This window comes from Gavia stellata, chromosome 2, assembly GCF_030936135.1.
Source record: "Gavia stellata isolate bGavSte3 chromosome 2, bGavSte3.hap2, whole genome shotgun sequence".
NCBI classification, from domain to species: Eukaryota; Metazoa; Chordata; class Aves; order Gaviiformes; family Gaviidae; genus Gavia; species Gavia stellata.
Window position 1 is genome coordinate 66,570,435 of NC_082595.1, and position 16,801 is coordinate 66,587,235.

General features: G+C 34.1%; 1 protein-coding gene across 1 annotated transcript in view; it reads left to right on the forward strand.

The window, feature by feature from the left end:
* The window catches only part of ASCC3 (activating signal cointegrator 1 complex subunit 3), a 270,969-nt gene that overhangs the window by 151,099 nt on the left and 103,069 nt on the right, over positions 1–16,801 (forward strand). Inside the window, exons 14-15 of the mRNA XM_059828883.1 lie at positions 15,202–15,393; positions 15,721–15,945. Coding sequence (XP_059684866.1) covers positions 15,202–15,393; positions 15,721–15,945 — 417 coding nt within the window. The remainder of the gene's footprint in view (positions 1–15,201; positions 15,394–15,720; positions 15,946–16,801) is intronic.

Here is a 16,801-nt window from a genome sequence, read left to right on the forward strand (position 1 = left end):
TTTTATTTTGAATTAAAGGGGTTTTTCCAAATAAGGACTCGTAAGAGCGTCTCTAAAAATGTTATCTATTTGAATAATGACCTTGAGCAGCGTTTTTGAAGAAGCCTTTTGATTTCTGCTAACTAGTATGAGGATCTGTCATTTTCTATAGGTGATGCTGTATGATACATTTTGATTATGAGTATTAACATTATGAGATTAAATTTGAATTTGCCATGTGCAAAACTGTCATTATTTCTGTGTTTAAGGTTATGAACTCTGGTTTAGTAATTGGTGTGCTAGGGATTCTTCTCTATCTTTTTTTTTTTTTTTTAAGATAAACAAAAACTGTAGGAAGTGAGTTCAACATTGGCTTATAAATTTGGAAGTTCTAAAATGTTGAGAACTGTTGACAAAATGCTAAAAACCTGGTAGTGGATGGCAAACCCTTAGGTTATAGAATTTAGGGTATCAAAAGCTTTGCAAAAGTCTTTCTAGACTCTTCGTAATAATAATAAAAGCAGTTAGCTCAGGAATCAAAGGCCATTGCATCAAGGATGAAAAATATTGCACATTTTCTGACTGTGAGGGTGGCTCTGGCTTTGATATACATGAATTTTGTACTCAAATGTAGAACTCCAATGCAAAGTCTTTGATTCTAGAGATTACTTTTTCCAAGTATTGTGCTACGTATGTTTATCATAAGGACAACAATCAGAAATCTGAAAAGAGTTTGAAACCTTTAGCATCGTATTGCCATGTTTTCATTTAAACTGTAGTATTGCTGAATAATTGAACAGAGTCCTAGTTGGTTTGCAGTTGAAGGATCTCATTGAAAAATATATTGAAACTAATGGGAAAGAGTCTGTTGGCTTTGGAGAAAGCCCTAAGGTCATGACTTAATGCAGCACAAAATAGTGTTTCACAAGGAAAACACAGTACAGTGTTTAACTTTTTGCAGATGTGGATTTTCTGCAACCTTCTGGAACTGAAAGCAATAAGAAAATGTGAATTTGTCCCAGTGATTCATGGGTTAAAAACACTCATATAGGTTCAGCAGTATTACTTATAATTCTTTTAATGTTCCCTTACACTCAGAAATTATTTTCTGGGCTCTTGATTCGATAGTTGTAGCATAGTAAAAGTATTTGTACTGCAGCATAGCATTGAAAACATATCTGGTTTCTTGCTCCATGGGCACATAATTTCAAAACAGCTGTAATAATTATTTTCAGGTATTCCCATAGATTTTGTTCCTCTGAGGGAGCATATTCCTTGAAGTAACCATCAAGATCTCTTGTCTAAGGAATATATCCAAGATGATGGTTCTAAGAAACTTCTATCCTTTCAGAGTACTGTACAGGTCTACAATTCATTGGTTCAGAATCAAGTAATAGTTCTTTACTGGTTTGACAATCATAGCCCTATTTATTATTTTTTCCTACATTGTCCATTTTCTTTAAATTTCAGATTTCCACACTTGTGGGAAAAATAAACGTTAAATGAAAAAAGAGATATTTTTGAAACTAAAATTACAGAAATGGGTGGAAGGTTGCCAACAAAACTCACAACTATTAATAAACATGTAAAAGGAAAAATAAAGTTGTAAATAAGAACATGAAGAATATAGCTAGAGCATATTGGAAAAAAGCAAGATGTATAAGATGCTATTCACATGCAAATTCATGTTCTATGTAGAAGTTTCATACAGTTTTCATCATGAAACAAAACTAGTACTGGTAAATAGTTGAAAACTAACTTAATCAAAAAATAAATTATTTCAGTTATGTATGTATGAATTCCAAGTATCACAAGGGCTCAGATTTTGGGGAAAATATGTGACTACAGGAAAATGATGCTGTTACAGATTGAGTCCAGAAATCTCTCATTGGAATTCTTTATATAAGGGTTCATGATGTTGAGGAACAAAGTAGTTTTAAAATATCTTCAAAGTATTTGTCTAGTGTGGAAGTAAATATTTCTTAGAATAAGTGAGGTGAAACATATCACTTACAATTTTAAGAAAACAAAGCTAATGGAGATTCTTTTTTATTTCATTTTCAGGTTTATAGTTTTCAATGCTGAGTATTGAGCGCCACCTTGTGGCCATACTTTTTAATGTACATGTATGATGATTTTATGGTAGGTGAAAAGTCCTTGTTCACTGTTTCACTTCAGAGCATTTTGAAGATTGAAAATTAAAAATAAATACATAAATATGTTCTGCTTCCAGGCATCTAGCCTGAAGTGCAGCTCTCTGCTTGACCTGAAAGATGGTTTCTTTATGAAATTTCTGAGATAATTTTTTCTTACTCTCTTGTTTCTTCCTTTCCTTTTCTCTTCTTGTGTATATTAATGGATGATAGTATGAAATGCAAGATAGGTAAGTTACATGTGTAATAAGTATAATGTAGAATATACTTGTAGAGTACATATACGTACAAAGTACATGTTTAGTAATACAATATGGACTACATTCACTTGCTAAGAAAAGTATAAATTCTTGAACAGTGCATGTTTTAGGAAGCTAACAAAATTTGTCTGTTTTAAGCATTTATTCTTCTTTGCCTGTTAGTAATTGTTTTGATTACTGCAATAATGGTTAATAGTAAATAGAAAAATTCAATATTTATATCTTTCAAGTTTGTATTTACTCTTATGAAATATATGTATGAAATCAGTTTCAGGCATCAGAACTAGGCTTAGTTGGAGAAAATGCATGAGGATGAATTGATTACTCTTGAATACAGCTTCACAAAATAGCTTTATGAATTTCTGTCTTTTTCTGGAGGAGAGACATCAAAATTTATTGTGACTATAAAGGGGCTGATGTAAACACAGGAAGTTATCAGTTAAAGTAGCAATCTAGATTTTCCTGAATTCAGTTTTCTGTCCTGTAGTATAAAGTATATGCTGTGTGTAAAGGTGGAGATTGAAGCAGTACCAGTACTCTACCAAGCATTTGTTTTTGAGATTTTGAGGGGCTAGGGGTGGGATTCCCTGTTAAGTTTATACTTACTTCTGATATTAGTGGAAACCGTTTATCCTCTTGGCTGAATTTGTATTGAGGACTCTCAGATAACTTTGGGGTTTCACAGGGAACTCATTCCAACAAACACAAAACTCTTGAATTTTATTCTCAAACTAAAAATTAAACCAATAACTGCAGAAATTTGCAAGATACGGAAAAAAATCACTTAACATCTGCTATCCTTTTTTCTTTTAAATTTTGATTAACTAGGCATTTAATCCCATTCTTTGACAACAGTTTGGGAACACTTCAGTTATAGTATATTCTTATCAACTTTGTCACATTGGAGAAAACTGTTTCTTGTACTTTTGAGTAGCACTGACCTGTACTGAGTGTGGTGATGACAGATTCTGTGAACATGTTGCATAATTTTGTCCGTGGCAAAGAAAGGGCTGTGGGAATGTAATATTTTATGGGAAGGTGCATAATTATATTTGGGGTTTCTAACATGTACAAAATGAATTTATGATAAATAATGCCCCCTGATTGCCATTGTCACCAATAGAAAGAATGTAAAGTCTCCATTCCTATTTTTACTATGATGTCTTTTAGTTCTGTTATGTTCAGGCATTTAAAACCATAGGATGATTTGATTAATTTTCATGTGTAGGGCCATTAACTTTTCAATTGTTTCTTCAGTTTCTCTGTGATAGGAGGTAATCAGTATCAGAATAAGTAGGGATTAGTGTGAAGACAGATAATGCAAATTCCAATTTACTTGGAATAGTGAGTGATAATTAAGAGCTATTATTGATATGTGCCATCTGGGAGTGTTGAGACAATGCCACCTGAGTCACTTACAATAGAAATTTGTTGCAATGGAAAGCTATTTGAGGGTCTATTTTGTCTTTTAATTCTTTCCAGGATAATTCTTGTTCATTAGTCTAAATCTGAAACATGCCAGTGGAGTGCTTTTCAGGCTAACATTATAACACACAGATTTTAGGAGATTGTACATGGTAACTACAAATGCGTAATGTGTCTGAGCTCCTATTGTAGTTGGTGGGGTGTAGTGCATTTCAGGCAGTGGAGCCAAGAGCATGCCTGAGCTCAACCATGAGCAGACACAGGGCAGTCAGGGAGCGGAAACAATGTAAAAGCCGTGCTGCCTGGTGCCCATTGACTGTGAAGGGTACTCAGACTCCTACTACAGCTGTACAGATCTGCATGTAGATGTCTACAGTGTTTTAATCTCAAACTGAACCCTGCCATATCAAGCTGCTGGCAAAGTGGCTTGTCTCAAATGGTCAGGCAGTTACTTTACTTTCTATTATTTTATTACTATTCTATTTCTCTGCATCAGACAGCATTAGCTGTCCCTCTTCAGTTTTAGCAGTGTGCACATTAAACAAGTATGGTGGAACTATCTAGTTATCTCAAGTCATGCCTCAAAAAAGAAATAGAGTAGGAAATCTCTTCTAGGTTGATCTCAAGATTGAAAAGCCTATGCCAAGAATTCTAAGTCATCAGTCTGTTTCTATAAATCTGATCAGAAAGACTGATATCACAGAAAACAGGCTTAGTAGGTTTTCCTCTAGTGAGTGGTCACTGGGGATAGTAGAGATAACACCAGTGTCACAGGTAAGCGTAGCCTTTGTGTTTCCATTCTGTGTAAAATTTCTGTGACAAGATAATTGGCAATTCCATATTTGGAGCTCAAAAAAAATCAATTTAAAAATTAGGTGAAATACAAATACAAAATTAACAGAAGGAAATACTTTTGTTGAATAGCTTCAGATGTTTAGATTGGCATTTGCAAAGTAAAATATTCTTAGATATGTAAACCAGTTTCTAAAGATGATTGATGATATGATCACCAAGTTTGCTTTGCAGTATATTTTGTATTATTTATACATTATATTGTTTACATTCATTTTATGTACAATATATCATATTTTATGTTAGCTTTCAAAGTGCATAATGAGAAAATCAAGCAAAACAGTAGAAGTTTTTAAAATAACTGTCACACTGAATCTAATTAAAAGTTTGTACAGGTTGCAAGAGTCAAAGATTCTCCACTCCTTTTATTCTGATTTTAATTCATAATTCAATATTACCATCTTGAAACCACTGAAAACTGATATACTGGTGATAACCCTGTAGTATGTGTGTGTTATGAAATTCTGCAAACATGGTATTTGCCTTAGCACCAAACCATGGTATGTGGTTCAGTTTGTACAGTCAGATAAAGTTTCTCTTCATATAGGAAAGCTAATGTTATTACTTCAAGTGGTAAATTATATAGATATACTAATTTTAAGGCAAGCGTTGGCATTGTTTACTATTTGCTTTCCTCCTAGAGTCCTAACACCCCAACAAATGCAGCATTACAGCTATGGGTTCTACTTTTAGGTAAAGAATTTTGCAAAGCCTTTTGAGATTAGGCTGCTCTTAAAAGGCAGAGTTGTGAGATGAAAAACATTTTTAAGGAGGGGAAATGCATGAAGGATGTAATGATTTGAACAGTTATGACTATTAATTGTACAGAAGAAAGACTTAATATAATTAAAAGATTAAAGAAAATGAAACTCACAGTATGGCATCTAACACTTTTGAACAGTCATTAGCACAAATGTATGCACGATAAGTAAACAGAGTGTGAAAAATGGAAATTAATCAGGGTTGGAGAGGGCCTGTGGAAGCAGAACAGCAGCTCCCCTCTCACCTGTTTTGTGCTGCTACACACTGCATTAAGTGAGATAGTAACAATCTTCTTACTTCTTCCTGGACCAGGTAATTTAGTCTCTATGGTATGTTTGATATGTGAGATATTTTCTTAAATTTCCTCTGAGATCTATCCACTATGTGGGTAAGACATTTAAAGTTCGCTTGCTGAAGAAACTGTTTAGCTAGCTTTAAAGTAATGGTATATGAATTACAATATCTTAACAATAGCAAGCTCCTCAGTTTTGACAGGATTGCTAATCTAGTTTACAAACCCCAGACAAAGCAGATCAATGAATTAACATCAATGCAAAATTTTTCCTCAAATTTCTGTAAATATATTATAGAAATGACTTGCACAAGAAAATAAGTCATCCTTTGCTCAAAATATCAGCCTTGGAGAGGAGGTATATTGCTACGTACATGCTTAAAGAACTGTAGATGTAGAAAACAGTCTTTCAAAGCCAAATTTAATTATACATAGTTGTCTTCATCTCTGTGATTTTTAAACTTTATGAAGCAATTATCTTGCAGGCTTAATGAAGTACAAAACATAATGTTAGTAAGTGACATAAAATATTGGGACTATAAAGGCTGGATTTGAGGGGATCTTTTTTTTTTAAAGAGAGATGGGTAATAAAACCTTTTTTTTCTTTCAGTAGATAGTTTAAAATTACAAGGGATCTCATAATTTAGCAGATGTCTGTGGGAAAATACCCTACATTTGAACAGGATCTGGCTGCAAAATTGAGCTCTGGGAGGTGACTGCACAGTGCTCCTTTCTTGCATCGGCTGGTTTCCTCTGGCAGCAAGCCTAATAGTTGCCTCAGTTTAACTGACAATCTGTCTGTAAATTCCCAAGTCTGTTGGCCAAAAGAGCATAGTAATATAAACCTTCTTGTTTCATCACTTATTGGGTCTTACTTCTGTGCACTTTTAGGTGTGTGAATACATCATGTTACCTTTGAAACTGACTTTGAATGATGTTTAATACTCCACAGGCTTCACAGTTCTGCACTCAGGTTGCAGAACTTCGGAGAGCAGCCTGCTAGTGATTTGGAATAAAACTAAAAGACAACACAGTTGTCAAAGGTGTTGGTAATAATCAGATGGCAGTGTTGGTAATGAGCGTAAGTCTTACAGATGTCATTTCTAAGATGTATTTTTTTGTCCTGAGGGTACAGTGGAAAAATTTATGAAACAGTAAGTCAATGAGATAATTCTGGGAGAGATGAGGTTATGGGAATCTGATGGGGCATGCATTTGAGTTGGGACAGGGGCACAAGGAATGTAAAATTCATAGCAAACCAGGTTTCCCTGGTCCCACCACTTAAAGGTCTATTGCTTTCTTTAGAGATTTTTTTTGTGTTAAAGTACTTTATCAGATAAACTAAATAATTATCACTTATTATAATTAATAAGATTATACTATATGAACGCTGCAATATGAAAATACATAAATATCTATAATTTTTCATATCCTTTGGAGATTTCTCGAAAGTGCTTGTCTTGTAAGATTTAATATTTGGTGACACTGAACTACAAAGTGTTACTAAGGAATCCTTGAAATTCTCCTAAAATAGCAAAGACACAGGAGGAATAAAATGTCCTTATTTCTGAGACTTGTTTAATATTGCTAGCAGACAAATAAAAAAAAAACTTTATATGATGCTAATTACATCATGAATTTTCTTATGGGTCTTCGTATTACACAGGTGTCGGTGAAAAAACTTATTTTTATGGTGCTGCAGATTGTATGATGTTCTAGTTTGGTTATCTTTTTTCTTGTTAAAGTGCACGTTACATGGTTCAAGTTACTTAATGGGTGGTGAGTATAATTTTGGCCTTTTTTAGTTTAGGAATTTGTACCACTTTTATTGACTTGCATTTGTTTTATCATGTCTGCTTAGTATTATGTTTATTTCTTCCATACAGTAGGGCAGAAGCTAGAAAAGTGAAGAAACCAAGCCACAATACCAAATCAAAAGACATTTAATATCTAGGGTTCATCTCTCCAAAGATTATTTTCCTGTTTTAAGATAAATTGCAGCTTTTCATGGTCCTACATACTGATGCCAGTCTAAAACTGTTTGAAAATCCTATAGACTATTAATTCATACTTCACATTTCCAATTACCTATAAAACTTGTAAGAGAAATTCCATTCTTCTGAAGAATCCTCAATCTGTCACTTTGCATAGCTGTGAAGTTGTGGTGGACTGTTATAGTTTAATTATGAAATGAGAAATATGCTTAATGTTCACAAATGGATTTTTTTCTTGCAGGGTTAATGATGTCTCAGTTAGTATAACCTTTGAGGAGTTGCACTAAAAATCATGATGTTATGTAATAAGTAAGCTGCAGCCATATTGGAAAGGTCTTGAAAACACTTTCTGCTTTCATTTGTCTCAGAGTAAAAATGCATCCAGTATTGTTATGGCTCAGCAGATTGGCACTTTTGAGTATTACAAAGCAAAGGAGGTGTTCTCAAATATAACAAATATTTTTGTAGAAATCATGCAGTATCAATTTCCTGCTGAAGCAGAAGTATTGAAAACTTTGCACAGTTAAGCACAGCAACAAAAGGTTTAACTAGGTCTCCGGAGGATGTCAGTATTGAAACTGAAACCGGTACAAACTCATCCTTGCTTTTGCAATGCTACCCTTGCATGTCATCAAACTGTCGCGATACCAATTTCTTTTCACACTGTATATCTTCCCTACTGGCTAGTTTTCTAACAGTATACTGAAAACATCTGTTGTCAGCAAAACAGACCAAGATTGATGACTTTTTCATCTGTGTACTCCAAGTGGTTAACAAATATGACAACAGGACTTCCTGTGTCAAGGGGTGAAGAATATATACCTTGCTGTATTTTATATGTTTCATGTATCTATTCCCAGAGAGAGAACAGTTCTAAACCGATGAGAAAGAAAACCAGAGCTTTACATGATTTTGCATGCATTTTGAAATTGTGATGTTATACAATTAATTCAGTCTTAATTGATGTGCATTTTCATGTTATTGCTAAACTGAAGAAATAGTCTGTGGCCTACTGAGGACTAAGAACAGATATATTCCTATTCTAAGCAAGTATTTCTAAATTACAAATTGACAGGAGACAAGCCTAAATCAATAGAAAGCTGCATACACACAAAGAGGAGAAGGTTCAGAAGAAAAACAGTTGTAATACAGATAATTAGTCCTGAATTATGTGCTCCTGATGATTGCACTCAAAGGATTGTTATCTTTGCACTGATAGAGGAAGACGTTTAAGCAAAGCAGTCACACTACTCTCCTCTCTTTCTCCTTCAGAGGTATTTTTAGAGCACTTTGCAGAACTTACTGAGGTGATTTCAGTAAATTGATCAGATCAGTAACTCATAGGTTTAAACAATTCTAACTTTAATACAGTGAACTTAAATCTCCAGAGAGAGACAATTAGATTATTGACTCTTCCAGGAGAAATTCAAACTCATTCACATTTGTTTGCTAGAATTACCTTCTTCAAATACTGTCTTGCTGGGTACCCGCTAATTATAACCCAGTAAAAGAATAAGTCTTGGACAGAGATATTACTTCAGGATAACTAGACAAAGTTAATAGCTAGATACTTTTAAAAAGTGAAGATGTAGAGAATGAGCATGCATACTCATTAAGTAGAATAGCATATTGGCCAGCCTACATCCATCCAGAAATGATCTGCTAGGTCATGCAAGTCATCTTGGTTGAAGAAAGCTCTCTGTAGTCTTTGGGTTCTTCACAGGAACCATCTGCAGGGTGAACAGTCAGTGAAGCTAATGCTGCTGATCCCAGGAAAGAGCAAGGGAAGTAATGTGAGGGCATATCAACACAGAAGCACTACCTGAATCCAGTGTATTGAACTGCTGGATATCTTTTTAAAAGTGACTGATTTATAACTTTACAGAAGAGCTTCATGACAAATTGTTTATATATGATTTACTGTATTACTACTTGTTTAGTGAATACTAATAATTTTCCATTTCATGCTGTTTCTCAAGCAGTATGGAAGGTAATATAAGATAAGGACCAGTTGTTTCATATGTATTCATCACAGAAATGTAGTCAACTTTTAAATCCTTCAGGGAAAATTTCTTTCAAAGTTAATTCTTTGCTTCTGTAATAAAATAATAATTTAATCTTACTGTTACCACATAACATGCCACTTCATCCTTGCCTTAGAAACAGCTGATGATAGCTTAGTTACTATGCAGACAGTACAAGTTGAATAATACAAGTAAAAGTTCAAATTCATAAAAGGAGAGTCCTCAGGTAAAGTCATTGTAGCTCAAATGCATGCCTTTTTTCTCCCTTTAGACTCCAATCTGTGTTTCTTCATGTTCAGTTTCTTTCATAAACTGTTGAATAGTGTTACTGCTCATCTTCATGGTTTAGTATTTTCTCTAGGTTTCATAGATTTGCTGTAACTGTGCATATTAAAGAGTCTCATAGTTTTTTCTGTACAAGAAATTACTATGTTTTGACTTCATATTTAAAAATCCCTTCTCATGGTTTTATTGGCACTAAGTTTTGACCTCTCCCCTTTGAAACAGCGGTTGTGAATAAAAGAATAAAACTTATGTTAAAGATTTAACTTGTATAGATTAATTAATATGCAATATGTATGTAGTAAATTCTGAAGAGCAAAAATGGTGAATGATCACGCAATCCTTTGATCATTTCTTTCCATTTCACTCAGTCCTTGTACATACGGAAGTCATGTTAGTTTTTTGTATTTAAGGAACAGATATAAGCCCACTGACGGACTCTTCAATTTCCCTTTTTTCATTCTGCTTTTCTCAGCCACCCTTTACTTTCTGAATTGATGGAGGCTTCTCCCATCTTACCTTGATCTCAAAAAGTTTGAAAAACAATCAGTAGTCTTTAAATGAGCCAGCAGAGGAGATTCAGCAGTATGATTAATATGAATGAGGCAGAGGAGGTTTTTGTCTTGTTGGAACTTAAAACAGTTTGGAAGGCCAACCTAAGAATTACACTTTCAGATGTCTTCAGGAAAGTTACAAAATAGTTATTTTTGGAAATAATTGAATTGTATTCATCACACAGTAGTAGTACTAATTAAAACTGCCCTTCATTGAAGGCTGCAGCAAAAGATACCTTACTTCTTTTGTTTTGGGTGTCTGTGATATCTGTGCTATCTGACCACTGACATTCATCAAGTGAAGCTAATGAGGCCTCAAAATTAAGAGCTAGTACTTTGCAGGGTGTCAGGACAGTGCAGAGAATGAAGGATGGGACTAAATTGCTCTGAATTGCTCAAACCAGTGAACAAATATGATGGTGTATTCTGAACAAACTGCAAATGCTGCCCTATTGTGAACTCCACAGAAAAGAAACTACAGTGATTGAGTCTTACGGTCACAAGCATGAAGTTTTGCTGTAGTAAGGTGACTGTGAGAAAAATACTAGAATAGCCTGTGCCATTTCTGTTACTGAAAGAAAATACATGATAGTCAAAAACTGTTATTAGTGGGGGAAAAACACCAAAATTGAAAGTTGCAAGCAATATCCTCAAAATGAGGAAGCAGAAAGGAAAAATAAGTAATTTACAGAAAAAAAAAAGTCTGATCTGATCTTACCAAGTAGTCGTGATCTACTTAGTCTGTCCTAGATGAGTGTAGCAATTGGAGATTAAAGAAAAGGCATAAAGTGATGTTTCACTTATCAAGAAGTAATTTATTGGCAGCTGCTTCTCATAATCAAGCTTTATTGCTCTTTTTTTACTTGTTTTTTAGATAAAATAAGAAAAAAGTAGCTATAAGCCTATATAAAAATGTCATTCTCTGATTGATGTAGTATTGGTAGTTCAGACAAAAAGCATGCAGCTTACAGTCTTTATGAATGATGATACCTTTGCGATACCAGATGCAAGCAAAGGGTAAGGAAGGGTGTTAACTTTTTTAAGTCTTTAGCTGAGATACACTAAAGCTTGATCAAATCTTTTTTTCTGCTACATATGCCTCACTTCTCATTAAAATTAAGCAGGACATTTTTCTGTGTCTAATTGTGACATTTTTAATGTGTCTTAATCGAGAACTGCATGAAATTCAAGACATTTAAAGGAAAAATATAGGTGGCAGCAAGCTAAAGTAGGAATTTATTTAATACATACTGTTTTAAATGCACACACACATGTAAGCAAAGGTCATAAATCTACAGCACTCTTGAGCAATAAGGGAGGGGAAAGAAAATCAATTCTAATCAGAAGACCAGTGCCAACCTCATAATAACAACTTCTCCATACAGCTGAGGCACTTAGTAACATTTCCTATAAATTTTAAGCAAAACCTTTTAGTCTGTAATAGAACAAGATGGGAGTAGTATAACTTTTTATACTTTCACTTGCCTTATTTAGCAGTTGTTGGTTTTGTTGTCTCTGCAACCATTAAAATCCAGATTTAATAGAATAACCATGCAATTCATTGGCACAAAAGCTTAGCAGGTTTGTTTGCAAATATGCTGCCATTAAAAGATATGCTGTGTGAGCAGTCTTCCAAGCCATCACTGAGATGTGTTTTATTTTTTTATTATATTTTCTCAAGTGTAACTTTATAAAATAGGGTTAATTCATTGTTCTTGAACTAATTTGCCTTGTATTTTTGTAATTTAAAATGCCCACAAATTTATGGAAAGAAAATTAATTCAATTTCTAAGCAGTTAATGGAATTATCAAGGATAGTTAGTGATTTGGTTTGCTTGGGATTTGTTTTTTCCTATGTCAAAAGTGGGCTGTGAGTTTTTCACTGAAAAAAGTTCATCGTCATCTGTGTTGGAAAAAAATTATTTAATGTGTCTCTAAACTGGTTACTGTGCAACCTGGAAGTCTAGCACTTCATAGATTCAATAAATGAATAGACAAAACCTGTGAATATTAAATATTCCAAAGATGTTGGTTTAGAATGTGTGGTAGATTTTAGAAGTATGTGGATATTCTTTCTAAACACAACTATATGGATACATTCAGGTCTACCTACGTATTTTTAAATGGTTGATTAATCTTAAGCTTGTAAGTACTTGAATTGTCAAGTACTAGTCAGACTAGTGTTGCCATATCTGAATGTGTTTTCTCGCACAAACTTTTCCCCTTTTTCCTCCTTTTACCTATATTCACAAGTTCCTCTCTCTAAATTAGTGAAATTGTAGTTCCTAAAACTGTAAACAAATACAGTTGCCTTCCATACATTGTACAAGATTTCACTCTTCTAGTTTCCCATTAGTAAACTGCCCTGTCTTTCAATCACATTGGACAATGTAAGCAATCAGGTTACAAACAAACGTATGTAAATTTTAAATTGTGGAGATTTGAGAGGAAGATTTGGCTTTTTCAGCTACAGATTATAATATTTAAAGAGTAATTTTTGATATTGAATAATTATGATTTTTGAAAAGTAGTTATTTTAGTACCTGTAAGATAGTCATGTGACACCAATACAAGCTATACTACAAAAGTGACATTTCTGATGGTTGTCTTATCACATAGGAAGATCTGCTTTATCTAAGACAAAAGCTAGTTACATTGTTAAATGCTTACACCACATTCTGAATGTAATCAAGATCTATCCAAATTTCTGTGTCACAATTATTCTCAGATTTGCAGCTGAAGTGAATTTTCCACATGCCTGTCTTCTGTGAGATTTGTTGTTGATATACTATAAATGCAAACCTTGGTGCATTTGTGTTCTTTATGAAGTATTTGTTTCCCTTCACTATCTCATAAAGAATAAGCTTCATGAATTGCACTGCCACTTTCTCAATTTCTTATTTATTCATTAAGAACTACAGCAGTTAATTAAATTTGCCAAAAAATCATGTGTAGTTAAAAGCTGAGTTTGATTTCCTTTAAATGAATAGTAAATAATTACTGCTAAAGCAGGAAAGATCAGATATTGAGAAGCTGGATAATTGTAAAGCTGAGAAATATGTTTTTCCTACAATATTTTTCTTTTCATGTCCTGCTTTATAATTGCATTCCCATCTCCCTATTTTTTTCTGCGTTTGCAGAGATTTATTGTTCATGTTTGGCAGTATGCCAGTACTGTGAACTGTATTTTGCTTTGCTTCACCCACTCTGTATCCCTTCAGTCAACTTTCAGTGGCTGTGTGTCAGGTACTAGAAAATGTGAAGATTTTAAAAAATAATACTGATAATCATAATTTGATCTAGAATTAATTCACCATAATATACAGGGCTGAAAATACAGTGATAGTCAAAAAATACTTAACTCTTTGGTGGTCTATGGAAAAGTAGAGATTCTCTGCTGACAATGATAATAAAGAAATCTGTTTTAGGGAAAGATTAGAGTCATCATTACCACAAACCTTCTGGTGTCATATTCAGCAGTGATCAATTTTGGAAGGCAGTGAGAGCAGGAGTTAGGAACGTGGAAGAGATGGGAGGAAAATCAGAGGGATTTGTGGCAAATCAGGAACATTGAAACATGAAGATCTGAGGAACCAGTAGCCAGAGTCAAGAGTAAAGAGCTTGTATACAGCATGCTTTCTGACTTTATATTTAAGCTCATATAAGCTTGGTTGAAGGTCCTTTATTCCAGTTTACAACAGGGTTACCGTGCCTTTCCTCCTGTCAGCTTAATTGTAATAAAAAAACTGTACTATTTGTGATACTTGAGCTTTAGCCCAAAGCCATGTTTCTCAACAGAAAGACAACTGTTCCTGTTGGGCTAAAATGACATGAACTCTGGTGGTTTGAGTTTCCTCTTTAAGTGGCTGGTTTTCCTTCCCTGTTGCTTCTGAAAGACACACTCCAAAGCAATTTGAATTTCAAAGTTTAGTGTTGGAAGGGAAGTGTATTAGTTTTTCTTAACTTTGAGTCAATATTTGGTTTAGGTGAAGTATGATAAAGCTAGCACCCAGAAATAAGGGAGACAAGCTTATGGACCTTGTACACAGTGGGAGGCTGGAGGACCTAAGGTTTTGCAGACTGAGATCCCAGCCTCCTACGCATGAGGAAGGTAAAAATGAGGGGTAGATGAACAGCTTGATTCCATATTATGAATTTATTAATCCACGCTGTGCTGAGCTGATGCAATGGCTGGTGGTGGGGAAAGGTATCCCCTCCTTAATGTTAAGTACAGTGTGTGGCCTGCTGCCTTAAGCCTGTCCTAGCTGCCTGCATAGTCTGAAAGAGTTGCTTTTAAGGAAAAGCAATATATGAGTTCTCAGTTCTGGTGTTCGTACTGGTTAGCAGTAAATTTGGATCTTTGTTTAAGTGAAGCTGTATTTTTATAAAAGTATTCTTTTGAACAATTAAGTGTATTCTTTGGAAAGTATGACTAGAAGTCAAATTCATTTGTAGAAAACCATGACATACTGGCATTGATGAAAAGTTTGACATTAGTAGAAATAGTTCCTTTCGTATGACTCATAATAATATTCAATGGGGTTTTTTCCTGTAATTTTTTTAATACAATGCTTCTTGTATTGTAATTAGAAGTGAATTTAATTTTTATGCTTGTCCATTCTAGGTACAGAGATCCAGAAATAAGCAGTTACGTGAGCTGTTTCCAGATGGATTTAGTATTCATCATGCAGGAATGCTGCGGCAAGACAGAAGTTTAGTTGAGAACTTGTTTTCTAACGGACATATCAAAGTTCTAGTTTGTACAGCTACACTCGCCTGGGGTGTCAACCTTCCTGCTCATGCTGTTGTTATTAAGGTAAGAGCTTCATTACTCTGCACATGGGTATCTGTCTTAAAAGAAACCTGTAAAGAAGCATAGATAGCAAGATCTTTATTGTGGATTTGGGGCCTGGAGGGAAAGTGTCTGATTGACTTGAAATGTTATTTATATCTCATTAAACTGATTCTCTCCAGTGGGAGTCTAGTTTGTATAGTAAAGATTTAAATATATCAAAGATTATGAAAGGATTAGTTAAAGTACACTTCTGAAATCATGCTATATTTGCCTAATTTCAGTATTCAGCTCATCAGGATTATATTCATGTGTATTTATGTTAATTTTTATTAACTTTTCCTCAACCAGGGAACACAAATATATGCTGCAAAAAGAGGCTCCTTTGTTGACCTTGGAATTTTAGATGTCATGCAGATATTTGGTCGAGCTGGACGGCCTCAGTTTGACAAATTTGGAGAAGGCGTCATTATTACAACTCATGATAAACTCAGTCATTACCTGACTCTTCTTACTCAGCAGAATCCAATTGAAAGCCAGTTTCTTGAAAGCCTTGCAGACAACCTAAATGCAGAGGTAACCTTTGATTCATTTAGACAAACTAGCCAACTTTAAAGGATTAATATTATTTGAAACAAAAATGCAATTAAAATATCTAAAATGGAAGTTTTATTATTACTCGTAGTCTGAAGGTGTGTATGTTTAAGAGGAGTGAACTGTTACACATGTGAAAATGTTGGAGGCCTTTAACAAAAGGTAGTAGGTGTTCGAAGTAGTACAGAGGGTCAAAATACCATTAAGATAAAACTGTAGAAACACAGCATTTACCTTTTAATCAGAAGTGCTTCATTAGAATGTAGTAAGTGTTCTGCATAACTGCAAACTAAAATCCACCAAAAAAAATTAAAGCATGTCTGTCTGTATATAAACAAACTTACTTCACATGGTTGACTGCAATATAGGAAGAATAATGTACTTGGCTTGAACTCTTCTCTTTGTTCTCTTTTACAGTGGTAATCAGAACTGGTTTATTATAAATAGCAAGTTCCCAGTTTGCTTCAGTTTAAATCTTAAAATGCATTTTCTTTGAAAATGCTGTGGTTGCATTGAAAGTATAGACCTCTGTCATATTAAAATATAACGATTCAAAAGCTACCTATTGTAATAACCAATTAAAAATATGTACATACACACACACTTTTTACAAGGAAACCTCAGAAATTTAAACATGCTTAAATGAAGAAGAGAATGCTGTTTTTCAAAGGCACCGGACATTTCTTCAGTAAAAGTAAAGGAGTTCAACTAAACTGAAATGCCCAGTGACATCTTAAAACTGATTATCCCTTTGAAAGATGTGAAGTTTATTACATCTATTATGAATAGTCTTGGGTTTTTTAAGACGCTTGTTCTGTTTTATCTATATAATTCTTAC